Here is a 19,192-nt window from a genome sequence, read left to right on the forward strand (position 1 = left end):
TATAGTTAACTTTTCTTTGGAAGACAGAGTTAGCTTCTGTTTGGAAGCAAAGGAAGTGCCAAACATTCACTGTGGATTTTTTTTTTTACCAGCTATATGCTGCTCAATTTTCGAGCTCCTAAGGTTATAACAATATCTTGTCAAATGCAGACTGCCAAATTATATGTCACTGGAAGTGAGGTTTTTGTCCCTCTGCTAGCTTCATTTTCTTCAAAGCCATTGCATGCATAGGTGCACGGGGTTTTTTTCTGTTGTCGTTGGTGGTTCGTTGTTGTTGGCCAAATAAGTGCTTTTGTGCCTGATTTTATACTGTATAAATGTATGGCATTTCAGTTATACATTTGTATTAGAGTACAGTAAATTTCCAGTAATAAAAAGTCCTTGTCAGGGATGAGGATCCCTCTGTTTACAGCTGTTGAACAGGCATAGTGTTCACCATCCTCCAGAAAGGTAATTGTCCTTCTGCATTTTGGTGAAGCTCTTCATTTGGGTTGTGTTTGCTGGTCAGAACAGGTTAGGTGCAGGCTGGTAAATGTCTCTGGTATAGCTGAACATGGTGCCACCAACATCTGGACCTCTATGCCTGGTGTTCTCCTGAACCCCTGAGCTTCAGGCTTACCCAGTTAGGCTGTACTTAGTCTGAACTTGGCTTGAGTAAGTACCTGAACTGTCAACACTCTGTCCTTCCCGTTCAGCTTGCCCAGAACAAACCCTGTGCCTGTTGCACCTTCCAGCAGCTCAGAGGAACTCACAGATGTCATCTGGACAGGAACGAAATGGCTGCTAACTTGTTTTTTTAGGGCTTAACACCCACAGGAGCATATGAAACACAATATGAGCATGCAGTATATATGATAAAGTTTCTTTCATGCATAAAAACTGTTAAATACCTGTAGTAAACAAGTAGTCAAAGAGACTTCGGATTTAGTTTCACAGGCAGATATTTTGGTACTTGCTTCGTTATCTGTATTCTCAAATTTTTGCCATGTTTTGCTATAGACATAACAAATTTCTTTAGTACAAAAATATCTGCAATGCTGTAGGTACTTCCTTGGTTATGTCATAAAAGCATCAAAGTTTTATTGCAGATGCTTCCAGCTTTAGACAAGTGTAATTCTTGGTGCTGTGATTAATTGTAAATCTTTTGGAATCCAGCATCACTCCTTAGCAATCAGGAGTTTTTTTCAGTTTTTATTGCATCAATAGTTGCTTGTAGAAATTGCTCACTAGTGCAGACTTCCAAAAATTGATAGATCAAATGTTGTATAGTTTTGCAGAAAGTTGAAGACTTGCAACTAATGTGTACAATTGACTTCCTTTCATAAAGCAGCAATTTTTGCAGAATTCATGTGAAAAGCAGAAGAGTTAACATAGCCATAGGTGTTTTCATGTGAGATAGACTTAATATTATTCCTAATGTATGGCTTTAATTTCAGGTGCCTCCTGTTACTGTTATTTAAGAATGGTTTTCTTTAAGGCAGCAACTCCCTGTTTAAAAAAGGTGGAGTTAGGGCAAATCTTAAAGGTACGTGTATGGAAAAGTGTTCTTTCATCTCTTCATAAAAAGACAGGAACTTCTTTTTAGAGGCCTTCCTTGGTTGTTGCTTGTGGTTTGATTCTCATGTTTAAACTGTAGACAACTTATCCCTGCTTAGTGCAGGACAGTTGTTAGTTCTGTTGTAACTAGAGTGAATGGACTCCTTGTTAAATAGAAAACATATTTTAAAATCTAAATTTTCAGTTCTGGAATTTTTAGTCTTCCAACAAAATGATAGGTTTTATAGAAGACAAAATGTGTACAGGGTTCTTTCTGTTTGCTTTAATTTTGTGATAAGTTCAGTTTTCTTACAGGAAAAACTGGGCTTGCTTTATAAGCACTTGTATAACAGGAACTGGATAGGGCGGGGAGGTGATAATGTGCAAGGCTACAGATTGCTTCAGTGGCAAAGCAGAATCAGAGGATTTGAACAAAGTTCTCCATCCAGCTTCTTGCAGAACTATTAGACTGTGCAAGGATGGCTTTCTGAATTTGCATTAATCCCAAATGAGTTCTATTGAGTACGTTCTGGAAACGTATTCAGTAACTGTCAGGTGTATTTATACAATTTTTGCACCACTCTGATAATGAGATAACAAATGCAATCCAGACATTGACAACTTCTATATTTAGGATCATTCTGATTTACAATTTGCCTTAGCTCTTGAAATGTATCCTCTTTTGTCAGTGATGTTCAAATGCCAGTAACCTTAAGGTATAAATGATAATAGTCTAGCAAAAAGGGAACTTGTCAGGATTTACAGGTCTGCCCAGGTGCAAGAACCTTATAGTATTACATTTACTGCTGGAAAAGTATGAACGAGTTGCTCTTCATTGATAAAACTCGTAGAAAATAACTTGGAGGAATAAATAATGATAGAGGATACTATGCTCAAGTGGGATTTTCAAAATTATCAGTCTTGGTGAACCTCGCTGGGTTTGCTGTAATTTTAGCTGAGTTCTTCATGTAATTCTGAAAAATCTCATCTTTGGCAAGAAGGCTGGTTGGAATTACAAGTGACAGTCACTTTCTCATTTGCTAGAGATGATGGAAGACTGAATAATCGGGAGTGATATGGAGAGGCCAAATGGCAATCTAGTGCTCCAAAAGAAAGGAGGAGGCAGTAACAAAAGTAGCGGATCTGAAACAAAAAGGGGTTGGTGTTGCGGGGGGTGGGGGGAGAGTTTGCCTTTTTTTTTTAAGTGTTATTCTCCCTCTGCAAATGTTAACGTATTAATGCAGAATGTTGTGGATGTTAGAAAGCTTAGACAAGTTCAAAGGGAGGCAGGACAAACTCACAGAGGAAGAAATTTTAGCATTACTGAACACACAAACACATCTGACCTGGAAACTTCCAAGATACAACTGGTGAATTGGGACAGTGTTTGGAGGAGGGGAGAGCCCTGTACCCCTCCTGTTACCTCCTTCCCCAGGCATCCAGCCTTGGCTGCTGTTGGAGGCCAAATTGTAGATTAGCTGAATGCCCAGGGTCTGATCCATTACAACCATTTGTATCTTCCACCTGATCTCACAAACTCTTCTCAGGTCTTTACATTTCTATGACTGAGGTTGCTTTCTTAGGAAATAAAAGTTTGGAGGTTGATTCCAGTTAAGGATTTCTTACCTGTGTGAAGTATCTTCTTTTTAAGCACTTTAACATGAAAAATATAAAGTTGTATTTGACTTGGTACTAGTATTTCCTTAAATGTCAAAGACGTATACTAAGTGAAACAAATTTCAACTTGTATTCTGTTCCTGAAAGAGCCAGAAATTAAAATTTCAAGCTCAACATAAAGCATATAAAATGGGAAATATTTTGCTTTTAAATAATGGTATGTTGAAGTAAATTAGAGATGTTGACAGCCTGTTTCTTCTTCCTTGTTGTTCAAAACTACTCTTTAATTGTCTAGTTATCAATGGCTGCCTACCTTGGTTTAGATCAAAAAAATGCTTGGAGTCCACTAAATCTTCACTGCTTTTATGTTTATGGCAAGTGTGCAGTATCTGCTCTCTGTAGATGAAGAACCAAGACTACAAAGAACAAATTTGTAGGTTTTGGTCTTAAAACTGAGTGCCAACCCCCCCTGCATAGGCATATGAGTAAAAACAATGTACCTTTAGGAAGCACTGGATGCAACACATTCAGGAGCTCTGACTTTATAAGCCTTTTAATTTGAGATGTCTAGGCATGACTTAAGAGAATAACTCCTTATCCAAATTTAAATTTTGGCATAAGCTCTTACCAGAGAGACAGAAGAGTTGGTATCAAAGGCAGGAGCGGAGGGAAGGAGTGTGGCTGTTCAGGAATGTACCAGTGAAAACATTGTTCCATCCACAGCTCTCCAGGATAATCTTGGTGCAGGACTGGAAGTGGAGGAGAAAATCTCAGCCAGTCCTGAATAGCTGGGAGCTTGACTTTATATCAGCTTGTTGTGGGAGGTACAGTTCACTCCCCCTCTTCTGAATCAGTCAGATAGAGAATCTGACCATTACTTAAGAAATTCCCTAAGTGACAGATGTTGCTTTTGTGACTCTGTTCTTGTTTTGTTTGAGGGTGTGGTTGGTTGTTGTGGTGGTTTTTGTTGCTGTTTGTTTTGTTGCCTTTTTTTCACCCTCTGTGGAAAGACTGAAATATATTTAATAATAAAAAATATAGTCTTCCTCTCACAGTTTTGAGATATCTAACTGTTAAGTGGTGGGAAAGCTATTGTGCTGTGTTGCACTGCGTGGTCCCAAAAAGCAGAAGCTACTACCCTGCCAAAAGAGCTACTCTTCATGTTTCCCAAGGCTTTTTGAGGTAATACACCAAAGAAGATTTGGCTTAAAAGGGAGTACCCATACATAGGACTTAATCTGCTTGTTCTGCTTTTAAGTCAGTGATTTTTTTGTCTCTCCTGCCCTGCAATTTCACAATCTCAGGAGGAGCAGCTTCTCTTTACCAGGGTGAGGCTGCAGGGTGTTTGCTGCTGTACTGCAGAGGCGTCACTGGACAAGTTGTCACTGAGCCGAGTAACAGCTTTGCCGAGTTTGGGGAGAGTCGTAGTCCAGAAACACAGCCCAGCAGTGACATTAGGGGCTTTCATCCCAAACTTTTTGGAGGGCTTCTAATATCAAACAGGTTCTTTAGTGAGAGAGATGCATTGAGATGTTAGAGATGCGTATCTGGCTTTTGAATTTTGGATTTATCAGTGACATATGGAAAACATGCACAGAACTACTCATGATGGGCTTTTTGTGCATTTCTCTGCAGTTGGATACGAATCAGAGGAGTTTAGGATTCCTAGCGAAGATAACTGCCTATTTTCAGATATTACGCAGACGTTTATGTCTATGCTATCTTTGTAGCTTAGCTCATACTATTTGACTTTTTTTCATAAGCTGTGTGGAGAAGGATTTATAATAAGTTTAAAATTCAATCAACATTTTCTAGTAGTCTTTGAGTAACTCAGTTTTCCCGTAGAAATGTACAATTAATTTACAACAATTAAGCAAAAGCTTTGCAAAGGGAAGTAAACTCAAGGAGAAGTTATCATTTATTCTGACAGCTCAATATGCTTTTTCTCCAAAATTGATTTGCACGTTTGTATACTGCCCTGAAGTAAAAATGCCTCAATGCTGTATCTTTGCAACAGACTGCCCAAAATCTAAAGTGCAAATTAATTTTAACTCTGTTTTATTTTTGACGCTGTTTTGGGGGAGGAAAAATCACCACTATTTACTTTTACCTTTACATATTTATTTAATTTTACAGCAATGTTAAATTAATTTTGAGGAAAATGTACAAAATGTTCTAGTAGCTGAGAAACATACACAGCAGGATGTTTTAAAGCACTCTTGTCTATATATTCCTGTTTGTAACAGTAATATACATAGATTTTTCTGTTTACATAGCTTTTACTTTTTGAAGTGTCTAATTTAATTTTGCCAGCACGTAGACCTGAGTAATTTATTTTCTTGCAAACTTTATAAAGTATAAAAATAACATTTGAAATTTTAGATGCTCACGTTAAAAATATTTATAGGACACAAAGACTGAGGGGAATTTTTACTCTAAAAATTACTGTTGTCTTGAATTTTGTTATGGGTCACCAAATAGTTTCCTAGAAGAAATACTTGTTTTGATGCTCATTTCTAGTTAGCAACAGTCATGTTTTTCTAAGAAACTACCACCTTGAGATTGAATTACCTTATTCGGAGAATGTTATTTTGTTCAAAACGTGTTGAATGGAAGAACCTCTCACAAAAGTGCTTAATAAAGTGGTACTGTACCTAAAGCACTAACTTCAGTCATCAGAGGTTATTTTGTTATAATTACACAGACATCTGAGACAGAGGTGAGAAGAAAAACCAGTTTGGCTGAGTTGTTTCCTGATGCCCTAAACTACCAGAAGATTTAACTGCTTTGTGGGGGCCAGGCTTGTGGAGAGAGCATATATTTTATCAGATAAACCTGGGAGAAATTAAATTCTTGTAGCCCACTGATCGAAGCCTCTTGTGGACATGATGGTCCCTAAGAAGGAGGGTGGAGAAGATAGTGAAGAAGCAGCTCAGGAGCAGACACAGTAGCTGAAGTGATAAGATCAATACGGTGCAGTTTTCCTCAGCAACTGCATCCTGTTCTGTAAACCAGGTAGTTTCATTCCCATCCTCAGTAACTTGGAAACCTCTGTCCTTAAAATATAAGGAAAAAATATGAGCAACTGTTTTAACTTCAGAAAAAACCCCCACCTACTGTTTCATTTATTTCTGACTTGACAGTCAGTCTTCGGACTTTGGTTAACCTAATCCGAAACCAAAAGCACATTTCTAACATACAACCCGTCAGAACAGACATTTGACATAAATTCTTAAAATACTTTTTCTGTGTACTATCAGGCTTAACACTTTTACAGTCTTAAAATAAACTTTTCTGATGTGAAGGAAGTGTAACATTTACATATCAGCATATATTTTCACAGCTGAAGAAATGTGCAGGCTTCTAATTCCAGCTTAGTCCCAGTAGTATCGTAATACAGTTCATATTGTAGAGTCACTGTCAGATATTTTCATTTTTATGGTCTGAAGGCTGTGCTGAATGAAGTTTTCCGAAACTGGTCTTTCGGAGAATCGGACGTCCCGTGTTGTAGTGGACCGGTTCTTTTTTATCGAATTTTGGATTGTATCCGATGTAAAGTAATAGACTATAGGGTCAAAACAGCAGTTTGAAACGGCGATGCACAAAGTGACAGGGTACATAGTCCTGACTGCAGTGACCACTGAACAATTAATCCAGGTCTGTGTTCTCATAAGAGAGTAAAGTATTAAGGTAACATTATAAGGCACAAAGCAGAAGCAGAATATCACTAAGTGGACAAAAATCATTTTGAGTACCTTTTTCTTGCTTAACTTATTCCGACTTAATGTAAGTGGTTTATTCAAGGTCCGTAAGACCATAGTAGAGCAGGTCACATTCAGGATGAGTGGAATGAAGAACCCGACTGTTTCAATGAAGATAACAATCCGGGATAGGTAGGTTTTCCATGTGTCCTCCGAAAAGTTTTCAAAACAGGTTCTCTGTTCAGTATTATTACGGCGGTTTGTAGACTGGAAAAAGCTGGCTGGTGTGCTGCCTGCTAACACGGTTATCCATACCGCAGCGCAGACAATTTTTGCATTCCTTTTGGTTCGGAGAGTCTTAGATCGAAAGGGGTGCACTATAGCTAAAAAGCGATCTACGCTTATGCAAGTCAGAAATAAAATGCTCCCGTACATATTTGTGTAAAAGAGGGTGACAGAAATCTTGCAAAGAATGTCTCCGAATGGCCAGTTTCTTGCCACAAAGTAATAAATCCTGAAGGGTAATGTAAACACAAAAAGCAGATCTGATATTGCTAAATTAAGCATGTAAGTTGTAGTCTCATTTTGCACTTTTAGTGTGCAAGTAAAAATGTAGATAGCAACACAGTTTGCTATGAGGCCAAGAACAAAAACCATACTAAAGATACACCCATATAAAGTATATTTAAAGGAGTCCTCTGTGGAACAGTTAGAGCTTACCATTATAATGGTATATTTAAAATTCCTGTGATTTGGAGGTTTCCCTGGTATTTTTATTGCAACTTTGTTTTAAATCCCAGAAGAACTTGCAGATGTATTTGAACTGTGTGCTTTGGTAAGTTTGTGATACCGCAAAGCTTCAGAGAAGAAACACAAGCTCTATAGCAGGGGAGTCCATCTCCAGCAGTGATCACCAGGTCACTCTTCTCTTCCAAGTGCTGTTTGTAATCACATAGCCAGTCTTTGAGAATCAGAAAACGTATTTGTGGCAGATGAGGTCATCCTGAAGCTTGCTCAGTTCCATTTTCCCCCCCAATTCGACGCAGCCGTTGTAAGAACTTTTCGCCTTGTTCCTCGCTGCAGATCGTGATGGTGAAGTCATGTCCATCCAAATTTGCTGGGAACGCGTGCTTTAGAAAACGAGCTCCTGGACGCCTCGAAGTGTCAGCGCTTGCATTTCTCTCCCAGCTTGCTTTCTGTAAAACGAGCTTTTCAGCTCTTGGGAGAGCTCTTTTTGGCTGGCTCGCCCTGTGGGGCGGGAAGAGAGCTGTTTGCCAGGGCAGACACGAAATTCCAGAGCGTGTTTGTTCCTGCAGAGCACGGCAGCCGCTCGCCAGCCCGGCTCCTTCTGCAGAGGAGAGGAAAGAGCTGGGACGATTTGTAGCGTGACATCACAGGAAGAAGAGGTCGGACTCGCTGAAGAATGGTTTCAATTCCGTTTGTTTGCCTTCCCCTAATCTGATAATGTGTCTGCTGGGACTGTACCTTGCAGGCAGTGCAAATGGTCACCAGCAGCAGCCTCCTGTTAACTCTTTCCGTGCTCCCCGAATGGTCCTTTGTCAACGTTGCTGAGTCCGAAAGCTTTATCGCAACATCTTTTTCTTCAGTTAGGAAATTTTTCGGTGTTTGAATAACCCTTGCACCTTAAAATCCCTGTTTTTCTTTAGAGATACTACTCTTTGTGGGATTTTTGTTTTTATGTAGGATTGAGCTAATGTTACATTTTTTTGATAGATATCTTTGCTTGTGATAGATAACACGTTAACCACCAGAAATCAGCTTAGTTCTATCTTGATTCGCTCAATACACTGGTACAAACCTCAGGAGTGACAAAGTAACACTGATAGGTAATTAAATAATTTCACCGAGTAATTAGTGAAAGAGAGAGGCATAAAGATTGTGAACCTGTGGGTTGCTCTTGGATATTCCCAGGACTGAGATGTGTTGCAGTGGGAGGAGAAATTTTTAACTTGCTCCATATTAGAAAGGATATTCCAAGCTCTATTTCTAATCAGAAGGATGATTCTTTTTACAAAAAGAAAGCTTTATTTTTAAAAAAAAAATTGTAGTAGAGAAACCACTTTCTTCAATATGAAAGCACAGAATTTATGTACCAAAGTACTGCGCTAAGCAATTCTTTCTGATAATATAGAGGGGTCCAGTTATCACACATACACAAAATACTCCCATTAGTCACTGATTAATGAAATGAAAACATGTCGTAACCAATTAAATTGTTAAGTAAATATAAAAAAAGCAGTTCTTATTGCCTTTAGGGGCAGTTATGAGATAAATCTCAGTTTAGACAGACTCATTTATTTAGCAACAGCTTGGATAGACTCACTTCTGGCATCAAAACCAGTCTATTTCTAAGTCTTAGAATAACAAATCTCTTCATATCTGGCTGGGTGGCATGGTTCTTTTGAACTAGATTTTAATCAGTTGTACCTAAGCAGGGCTCTGGGCAAAACCTTTCTAGTCTGCTGTAAAGGAGAGTAAATAATAGCACTTCACAGGCTTTTGGCATAGTTTCTTAATGTAAAGCATGTCAGACAATATTCAGGAACATGCAAAAATGGATCTTGCTTATTTTATCTCAAGTTTTCTTGATAAGGTTCTTCAGTGAAACTTTCACCTTGATTTTGAGGTGAAATCAAGCAGTTTCACTTCAACAGGCTATAACCACAAGAAACCCTTTTGACTACTTTTAAATTCATACTTAACCATGAAGTGGAAAATACACTACACTTTTAAGTTAACAAGAACTGCAAATGTGAGCTTGGCTGAGTCTCTTATGTGTCCAATTTAACTTATGCCTTAGCATAAATTTGCCTTACCTGGCTTTCCTTACAAAAGCAGCTGTCACATGGTTAAATTTTATTGCTCACAGCAGTTTTGCACAGTAAAAGGAGAGTTTTCTGGTAAGAATCCATGAGTTTTGCATGGGACCTTGAGAGCTCTGAGCTCGGTTTTCCTGCCCCGGCTTTGTCTGCACAGGAAAACTGCGTGGGGCAGGCTGAGTTACTGGAATGAAAATACCTCAAGTACAGAAATTTGACGTCACGTGTTGAAACCTCAAGCAACATTTCAGGTTTAGAGAGAGAAACTAAATGAGTAGGTCCCTTTTATCAGTACCTGTTTTTCTGTTTGGGCAAAGGTGTGGGTGCACGTAGGAAGGGTGGTGACGTCTGACCAGGGACACTGTCCGTTTTACTGTGGTATACGTGTTTCAGAGCAATCGAAAAGGTGCATCCTCATCCTTCAGTTCGTCTGCCAGAGCCCCTGCCTCGTGGTGGCCTGTGTTACGAACATGAGCACCACTCAGAGGTGTATTTTAGGGACTTGAGTATATGCTTCTGCTGTCTTTGGGACTTTCTCTTCCTCCTGCACCTTTTTGGTGCAGAACAGTACATGCACCTTAAACTAATTGAAGGCCTAATTGGTATTTGTATGCTTCCAGAAATAGCATTCAGCTGCAGGGTTTCTCCACCTGCAGAAGAAAATTTGAAAACCTTGAGTTGTCAGGCTTTCACTTAATCTCATGTTTCAGTGAGGAGGTGTATGCCTGAGTGGGCATTCTGACTCATTTGAGTATAAAAGCGTGAATGACAAAGGTGAATCGCTTACCCCTTTTCTTAAATCAGATGTGGCTGATAGTTGTCAAGCAGTGTTTTGGTTTGCGTGAGCTTCTCTGAGCTGGAGAAGCTGCATTAGTGCACCACGAGCTGCAGGAATCGAGAGCCACCTCCATCTGGCTTGGCTCCAGTGCGAGCCAGGGGGGGGAACTTTGTCCTGCTTGGATCACGTTTCAAGATGCTGGGCTCTGTGCTGTCAGATTTGGAAAACGTTTATGTTATTATGGTTATTATGTGGTAATGGCCTTGCTTACGCTCCTTCACCATGGGCAGCTTTCCCTTTGGGATGGGGAGGGAGGGCAGGCAGGAGGAAGCAGCTGCAAGGAAGGCCCTGAACACTGAGGGTTTCTTTTTTTCTCCAAAGGAAACGATGCTGCCACTACAGGGAGGTGTAAGTCTGTCTGCCTGTCTGTGTCAGAGGTGGGAATGAGTTTGGACCTGTCGTTTGTTGGTAGTGTGAGATGAGCAAAGATTGCGTTTCCATCAACAGGCTGCCTGTGGCTCTTGAGGAAGCATCGAAGGCAGAGTGAGCGTGGGCTCATCAAGCTGAGAGCTGATGAGATGCTTCAAATCATCTCACTTCAGCAGTGAATGGATTTTGTACGCTTCTTCAGTCGGTCACCACTTAACTCTGCTTATATGAGTTTAAATACCCGAGTTTAGATATCTAGGACTGTTGACACCCTTGAGTGATCTTGGATTTGTGTGGCAAACCTACTCCAGTGTTGAACAGAGGGGCAGAAGAAGTCCTTATAACCCAAGCAGTGTGCTGGCAGAGCGGCTGTAGGACTCTCTGCCACCACAACTGCTGCTTCCTCCTACCCCCAGGTGTCACAGAGTTGGAGACTTGCTCTCATTTAGGACACAGGGACAGGATCCCTTAAATTCACAACTCCAAGCTGAGTGGTGAAGAGTGAAATAAAACAAGTACTGGAAGGTTTTCCAGGCCTTTGGAGTTGTTTTCGCTGGTGTTGTGTGTTCCTCTGAGGTTACCTGAGTCTTAAGTGCTGGAATCAAACAGGAGTTGTAGTCAAAGGTGAAATGAAGTTTGAATTTGCCTTGTGCGCTGCAGTTAGTGTGGCACTGATGCTACTATTAAAAGCTCTTACTTTAGAGGAAAAAAACATTAATAACATGGTAATAAATTCTTACAATGATTCCAAAGCCAGAGTACGCACTGCTAAATGAAGGTTTTCAGAGATGCACAAAAGGCTGGATGTAACTACATTATTCTATAATTAATGTTACTGCTTTTAGAGGCACAACTGCATTTGTTCTCTACTTTGCTTAACCAAACTTATGCAAAGAACTTGTGCTATCTGTCAGTGAAGACAAACCCTGGCAGGACTGTGTTTTCTTTGCCCTGACTGTTGTTACTTATCCAGTCATTTTCATGGGTTTTAGCATTTTAGTCTGTTTACTGGAGTTTCTCTTTGAGCATGTGTATGTACAGGAAGGAATTTATTATGGCTGGGAGCCAGGAGGTCTGTTTCTGGCTGTGCCACAGATTTTCTGTTCTAGTCCTGGCAAAGTTTCCGTGACTTTGTGCTTTAGTTTCTCTCCGTGTAAGAGCTCATTTGCTTCCCCACTGGGATGCGAGGCCATCTTAATTGTTAAATATTGCTTGAAGTCCTTGGATGGAGAGCCCTCTATTAAATATGATATTGAGATAATTATAGTGGTTAGTGAATGTGATAAAAATGTGGGAAGATTAAAATGTTGTGTATTTAGATTAGATTGCTGCTAAGCAAAAAGATCTATTAAAAGACTTCACTCTGTAAGTCCACCTATGGAGACAGTGTCAAGTAGTTAGCATACTGAAAATTCAGTTTTTCCGCCCTTAAAAATTTTCAAGTGTAGTACACAAGTCTCGAAATGGGCATTATAAGATTTATGGTGAACACACTGTTTTTATCTAGCCAGACTAATCCTGCGTGACTGTTGAATAGGCGGTTAGAGACTCCATATCAGGAAACCTGTTAGCTTAATGCAGATGAGACTACATGTACAAATTACAAGTAAAAATTAAAAGAAAACTGAAAATATTTTCCTTTGAAAGTCTGACTGACCTTCTAGAACCAGGTTTCCTGATTAGTTTTTGTTTTACTAGCGATATCCTAAAACATAGCTGCCAAAAATCTTGCAAGTATTCCAAAAAAGAAAGGCAAGAGATGCTAAACTAGTCGGACTATAAGTCTGTTAGGTTCTCTAAGTTAAAATAATTTCTCTATATCTGTTATTTCTTAAAAAAGGAAAAGGAAGCTCACAATAATAGGAGAGTTCTTCGTTCCTGTGCATTTGAAATGCTTCTCTTTTTCTCTTTGGAATTGTTTCTTTTTCCTTTATAGGAAACACAACTGTTCCTCTCCTTCCTCCACAAAGAAGAAACAATTTCTCTCCTTTTGTATAAATTTAGGCTGTTAGAGTCCCCTTTTTTCCCTCAGCAATTGGATTCTAGGAGAGGATGACTTTTTAAACCCAAATATATGTATAGCAATTTTGCAGTCTGTCTAAATAACCTGAGCACAATGGATTGCTTTGGTTCTTTGTTCATAAAGATACGTGCAATGAATACAACAATCATACTTTAAGAAATGTCACTTTTATTCAATTTCTAGTGCTGAAACACTTATTAACAGTATTTTTTGTATCTCTGTTTGTGAATAAGCTCTTTTTGAACCACTTCGGTTAGTTACGTGAAGTCTCTTCCATGCTATTTCCTATACTGTCCTTTATATATCTGGTATTGTAAAGATTAGCAGACTACAGAGAATGTCTTTACTTTAGGAATATCGTGTAAAAATTGATATAGGCAGAAAGGAAAACCAACATGTGCACATTGATAATTTTAAGCAACTAAGCGGCAAATAAGTATATTCTGTTGCTTTCCTACCTGGAGCCATCTTCTTTGAAGTGGAATTTTGGATCTACAGTTGGGACTGTTCAATCATTGCAGTATCCCTTAGCGTAATATAATCCTTCAGAATACTTACAAGTTTGCTTGAGGCTTTCTAAATACTCTGATTTATGGGGCAACTTTTTAACCGACTGAGAAAATGGGAGAATCTTAAACATTCATTTGAAATTATTTTTCTTGTTTCATTTTGATTTTGCATAAAAGCTTTTTGGAGCAGGGTTTTGGGGGAAGTTTCCCATGCCCAGTGGTGGAGACAAGTGCAGAACTGCATCCTGGAGTTTCATGCCAGTTCTGAGATTTTTAGAATATTTAATTTCAGAAAATGTGTCCTCTGCTTACATTTTAGAGCTTGTATTTGATTTGTTGTCCACAATAGTTGGGACAGAAAATAAGGGATTCGTTTTTTAAAGCACAAAACTGCAAGTTTGAAAAGTATTTGTTGTGAAAGCACCGACAGAAATGTGCGGTGTCTAATGGTAAAAGAAGCTTTCTTATCTCAAAGGTCCAGTTAATGCTAGTGAACACGTTAGGCTTATCTGGAATTATGTAAATGGTATCATACAATATGCAGATTGGTTGTTTGCATTGTAAATACACTTGAGCAGTTACAGCACCATTTTAGGCTACTAACGGATGACTGATAAATACTTGCAGGAAGTTATGCTTTTTGTGCAACTCATGGAAAGTCTCAGCAGCAGTTTTTGCTTACATTCTCAGGTGTTTTTATGTGCAAATAGATTTTCCTGAGAATGTCATTATAAAGGTATCCAGAGGGAGCAAGCAGTCATTGAATAAGAGATTGTCAACATGTGCATTAATTATCTGATATATTTTAAAAGGTGGCCCCCACCTCCCTCCCACATATGCAGCAACAGAAGGTGAGAAATGCCTCATGTACTTAACCTTCCCTTGCAGCCTCAACTTCATTGAAGTTGAGTTGAAATGAATCCTTCATTTTCTGTAGTTAGGAACAGTGTATGTGTATGTGTGGTAGGGGCTGCTGATTTAAGTCTCTGACCTTTTACATAGTCTCACCTTAACAGAGAAATTACTTTGCACAAAGAACAAAATCACCATTTCCATTGAATCTTTTGAGTAATTTAATTACCTCTCTTGGCAAGATATGAAATTCTTTAAAGATAATTGAAAATAGTTCTGCTGCAATGTAGTACAGTATTTCTCAGAGGCCCTAGGGTATATGTAGTAGATATTGTAGAGATGTTTCTTAGGGACGGTGACATGGAGAGCCGGCAGTTTAAAACAGGCATCCAGATACATCCTGAAGTGATATGCAAAGTTAAACTTCCTTATGTATACTGCAGTGTATTCCACAGAGAAGAGGCAGCATGGTATCGTGCATTAGACGTATACATGAGACATTAGAGGATTACGAAATGTAAGTAAATCTAGTTGATCTTAACAGTAGGCTGGTGAGGTTAGATAATGTGAAATCTTTTCAAGCTTTAATATATGAATTGAGTGATGTAAAAGGGATGGGCTAAAAAGCAAAGTAAAGGATCATAAAGATGAAAAGTTTGAAAAAAGGACATTACTATTGTTCAGAGGGAAGGAAAATGGAAAAAGGATTAGTAAACAATCGTAGCAATGTTGTTTTTCAATGGATAGGAACGCGATGAAAGCAGTTTCAAAAATGTCAGGTAGGAAGAGAGATGCCTTAATTAGAACAAAGTATCTGAGTTCCTGAATTCTTGTTTGCATTTTTTTGAACTTAAAAAAGACGTGTTTATTCAGTCGCTCTGCAAACACGATTGAAATAATGTCAGTATTTGAAATTTCTCTGCACTGCATAGGCAGGAAATAACTAAAATGGCTTTCTATAACAATGTGGCAGAATCTGGCTCCATTCAAGCTTATACTTTCTGAATCACAGGACTGGAAATTCAAAGTTTGAGTTGGCAAAATTTTGCCAAATGTTCCATGCCTAAAAATTCTTATTCAAAATACTTTGCAAGTGCAAAACATGACTTTTATAAAAAAATAGATCAGGTGCTATAGTAAGCAATTACTAGGAATGATAGGAAGGAAACAGAAGCTTCATGAATAATTTCAAAATCTATTCCAAACATATGGGATTAAAAGGGACTTGTAGAAAGACATTTGTAATTTGTTTAGTTCTAAGGTAATGACTTTTTATTTTTCAGATCTTTAGTTAAGTTTTTGCCCAACAGGTATTCTCTGGCCAGGACTGAGGCAGGCTGGTTCCATGTCAGGATTACTGGTGTTTATCCGTGTACTCTTTGAGGAAGTATTTCACTTTCATGCCAAATTAATTGCAACCACCACATCAAGTGCTTGCAGCCTCTTGCATTTCTGGCTGAATGGGGTCCTCTGATTTTTGTATGAGAGGATTTCAGCTTCTGCTTGTCAGAGACAGCACAAAGTCACATTCCTAATCTTTTTTTTTTTATGAAGGAGAACGTTATGAAGCTATTGAAAGAACTTACCATAGTAATTCAGTAAAATTTATGTGGATTCATATAGCTAAAAAACAACCAACACCCACAAAACCAAACAAAAACCCCAAACAAAACAAACAAGCAAACCCTATGGTATTAATTTGTTTTCCTTCACAAAACTGGAATGTAAGAAGTTAGGGAAAAAAAAAGAGTTTCATGAGAGTTGTTCAAGCTGGTAAGCTAATTAGTATAGATAAATAGTGACATGAAAATGCTTGTCTGGGGAGAACTGCTGCCAAAAAACAACTTGGACTTGATTAATGTGAAGAACTATTGCTTTCTAAATGTGTAAGTCAGCAAATAACCTCTTTAAATTCTGCAGCATAAGATCACTTAAATGATTATTTAGCATATCATTAGAACTGGTAAACAACTATGAAAAGTACTTCAGCTGACTTCACCCCCACAACTGCTCTTTCATTCCAGTCCATATCCTGAAGTTTTATGAAACACATTCAGTACTTCATGAACTTTATTACGTTGTTGGTGGATTCTAGCAGTTGTATTTTCAGTGTGCCGATCACCTAATAGCTAGAAGGTGAGAAAGAACTGTCAAAACTGTGGAGGAGGACAAAGAACAAACATCTGGGGGGATTTTTTTAACATTTTCTGTTGAAATCTTGGAAGGGGTGGAGTGAGACTCTGAAATGTAAAAGAAGTAGCGTAAGTTTGAAAAGGAAAAGCCATTTTTCCATCTGCTAGGCTTCTACAGATGTCTGAACGTTGGTCGAAAGACCTTCTGTCACGAATTCACCATTTTCACTTGAATCTGTTTGAATATCTTCCTGGAAGAGGCAAGATGTTCATCTGGGAGATACTGGGTTGACCTGGCAGGAGAGGGGAGGATGAAACCCATGTCTCATACCCTGAGCAAGTGTTTTCTTTACGAGGGATTTCTCATCCTTTGCTGTTAGAGAGTGAGTCTGTCATCCAACAACCAGGGTCCGGTACCTGGTATGCAATAAGCCCATCTTACACACAGAGATATTTATTTACTTGATGTCTGCGCAAGAGTAAGTGCCAGGTGGTAATTCCACAAAGCTAGCAGACCTCAGGTGCCAAGACTTTATTTATACATTGGTATGTACTGAACCCTGTCTTTCTAATACATATGGATTCCTACTTATGTGTTAATTGGCTAAGAGTCGTCTTGCCTTCATTTAATGATACAGCATCTTAAAAATTCACATTCAGTTGGTAGGGGTTGTCCTTGGGGGGTGCGCAACCTCCAGAGTAGAGGTGTGGTTTTCATATTATTATTAGCTAGTTCACTTTCAGGACACCAATTAGTGGAACTTTGCTGACTTACCAAGTTTAGATAGGGATGCTGACACTCAAGGATATACATTCATTATTTTAAGTACTTTTGACTTTCTGCTCCTTGTTATAGATATCCTGTTACTAATTACCATCAGTGTACTCCTTGTTAGAGTAAATAACATCACCATAGCTTCTAAGTCATCAAGTCCTCTGAAACAAGGTGTTTAGCCTCAGAAAAAGGCACTGCATTGAGAGCAGAAGCTTTCTTCTGCAGTTCCCAGTCACCTGTCCGTGCAGTAGGGTTTGGGTCCTCTGGGTGCTTCCAGCGGTGGTGGCAGCGAGGATGCGGGCTGTGGTGTGCGGGCTGCGCTGTCCCGCACAGCCGTCACTCGAGCTTCTGGCTTTTGTCAAAGTTTCTCAGCTGCCAACTGTGGTGGTTTAGTGGTTCAGTGGTATAAATAGAAAAAGTTAACTTTTGGCTACGCAAGTCCTTCATGTCTGGAGTGGAAGCAGTAGTGTTTGAAGTCATTAGCTGGAAGTTTCAATAGGTATCAGTTACATCATCTCTGAAAGAAGAAATGAAAATGGTGGTTGATATGGAGGCGGGGGATAAGAGTGGATTAGGTGCCTGTTATTTAGGAAAGACCACAAAGATCTTACTTCTGCTTACAAATATTATCTTAACTCTCTCTACACTTTTTGAATTCGTGGGATTCCGCTATGACTTTTATGATTGATTTAAACAGTTTGAATGCGGGCTGTCACTTGAAGTAACCCTCCTACTATCCCTTCAGGCCACTCTCTGCTTCTTCCCTTGTGTTGTGTGGGTGTGTGCACTCAGCTGAATGAAGAGACCTATTTGGTTTAAAACTAACCCTAACAAATGTGTAATTTCCAGAATCACAGCTGTGCTAACACTGAAGCGAGGGATGGGGCAGGAAGTGCAGATGTGTAATTTAGGGAAACACCAGTGCACTTAAACTGGTTTAAGCCAATTGGGAAGCTGTGCTGTAAGTGTTGTGGCAGACTGTTCAACTTTGAGGCTTTCAAATCTTTACTATTTAGACTCTTGGCCAGATGTTAACTCACTGTTTGCTTTGTGAAGTTTAAAAGCTTCTGCCAAGTTCAACAGTGAGATCTGTGCTTCTAGTCTACTACCCTATAATTTAGTTTCATGTAAATGGTTTGAAATAGTGATGTTTATAACATAATAAAGAGCTATGTATGTGTGTTTAATTTTTCCACAAAAGAGGATAAAAATGAGCAGTAATACATAGTGTACATAGTCATACTTCCTGAGTTGAGATGAACAGGGGTGCTACAGGATGACAGCTTTGTAAGGCAAATATCCGATCTGTAGTCCACTGATGATGCTGTAAGTTTTCTTACTGACTTCAGGATGATGGATGCTTTGGGTCGACTGTCTTCAGTACTGATATTAGTTTCTGTTTTCCTCGTCATATTACAGTCTAAAAACTCATGTCAACCAATCTAGAGAGTTAGAAAATCTCAGACAAATATGCTAGAGGTACCTCATGTCACCTGCAGTTAGAACAGACAGAATAGAGAATCACACAGCAGAGAGATACTAATTCAGATTCTTTGAAACTGTCATTTGTAGGTCTTACTTCAGAAATGCCTTCATTTGCAGCCTCTTATTCCATTGGAAGTGAATGGTGAAACCTGTCTTGGTTTTGCTGTGGTTTAGTCATTGGTCTGTACGCTTCAGAATAACTACAGAAAATGCCCACTGAATGATAAATTAGACACTTAAGTTAAAAAGAAGGAAGTCTGCATAGAACTCCTACTGCTGGATTATTGCATGTGAGTTGAGGTGCTTTGTAGGAGCTTTTCTTGAACAGAGGTGTTTATACATAAGGCTTCTGTCTGCTCTTCTGCTGTATTTGTGGGCACACGCTGGACTGTAATACTTTACATATTTGCTTTGTTTTTTCTGTAAGTTTTATATCAGTATATTTGTAGCGAAGTCAGTGGAGTTGCCCATAACTAATGCTCACACTAATCAAAAGCAGAAATGGGCATTTTCTC

At 39.0% G+C, this 19,192-nt stretch overlaps 2 protein-coding genes across 4 annotated transcripts in view; one reads left to right on the top strand and one right to left on the bottom strand.

The window, feature by feature from the left end:
• Positions 1-19,192, top strand: part of RB1 (RB transcriptional corepressor 1) — an 81,622-nt gene that overhangs the window by 40,432 nt on the left and 21,998 nt on the right. The gene's annotated exons all lie outside the window — the stretch shown is intronic.
• LPAR6 (lysophosphatidic acid receptor 6) lies at positions 6,555-7,577 on the bottom strand (the record flags this gene model as incomplete). Its single annotated transcript, XM_080342562.1, has 1 exon — positions 6,555-7,577. One exon carries the CDS (start codon positions 7,575-7,577, stop codon positions 6,555-6,557), a length of 1,023 nt encoding a protein of 340 aa, XP_080198688.1.

The sequence above is a fragment of the Nesoenas mayeri genome, assembly GCF_963082525.1.
Source record: "Nesoenas mayeri genome assembly, chromosome: 1".
NCBI classification, from domain to species: Eukaryota; Metazoa; Chordata; class Aves; order Columbiformes; family Columbidae; genus Nesoenas; species Nesoenas mayeri.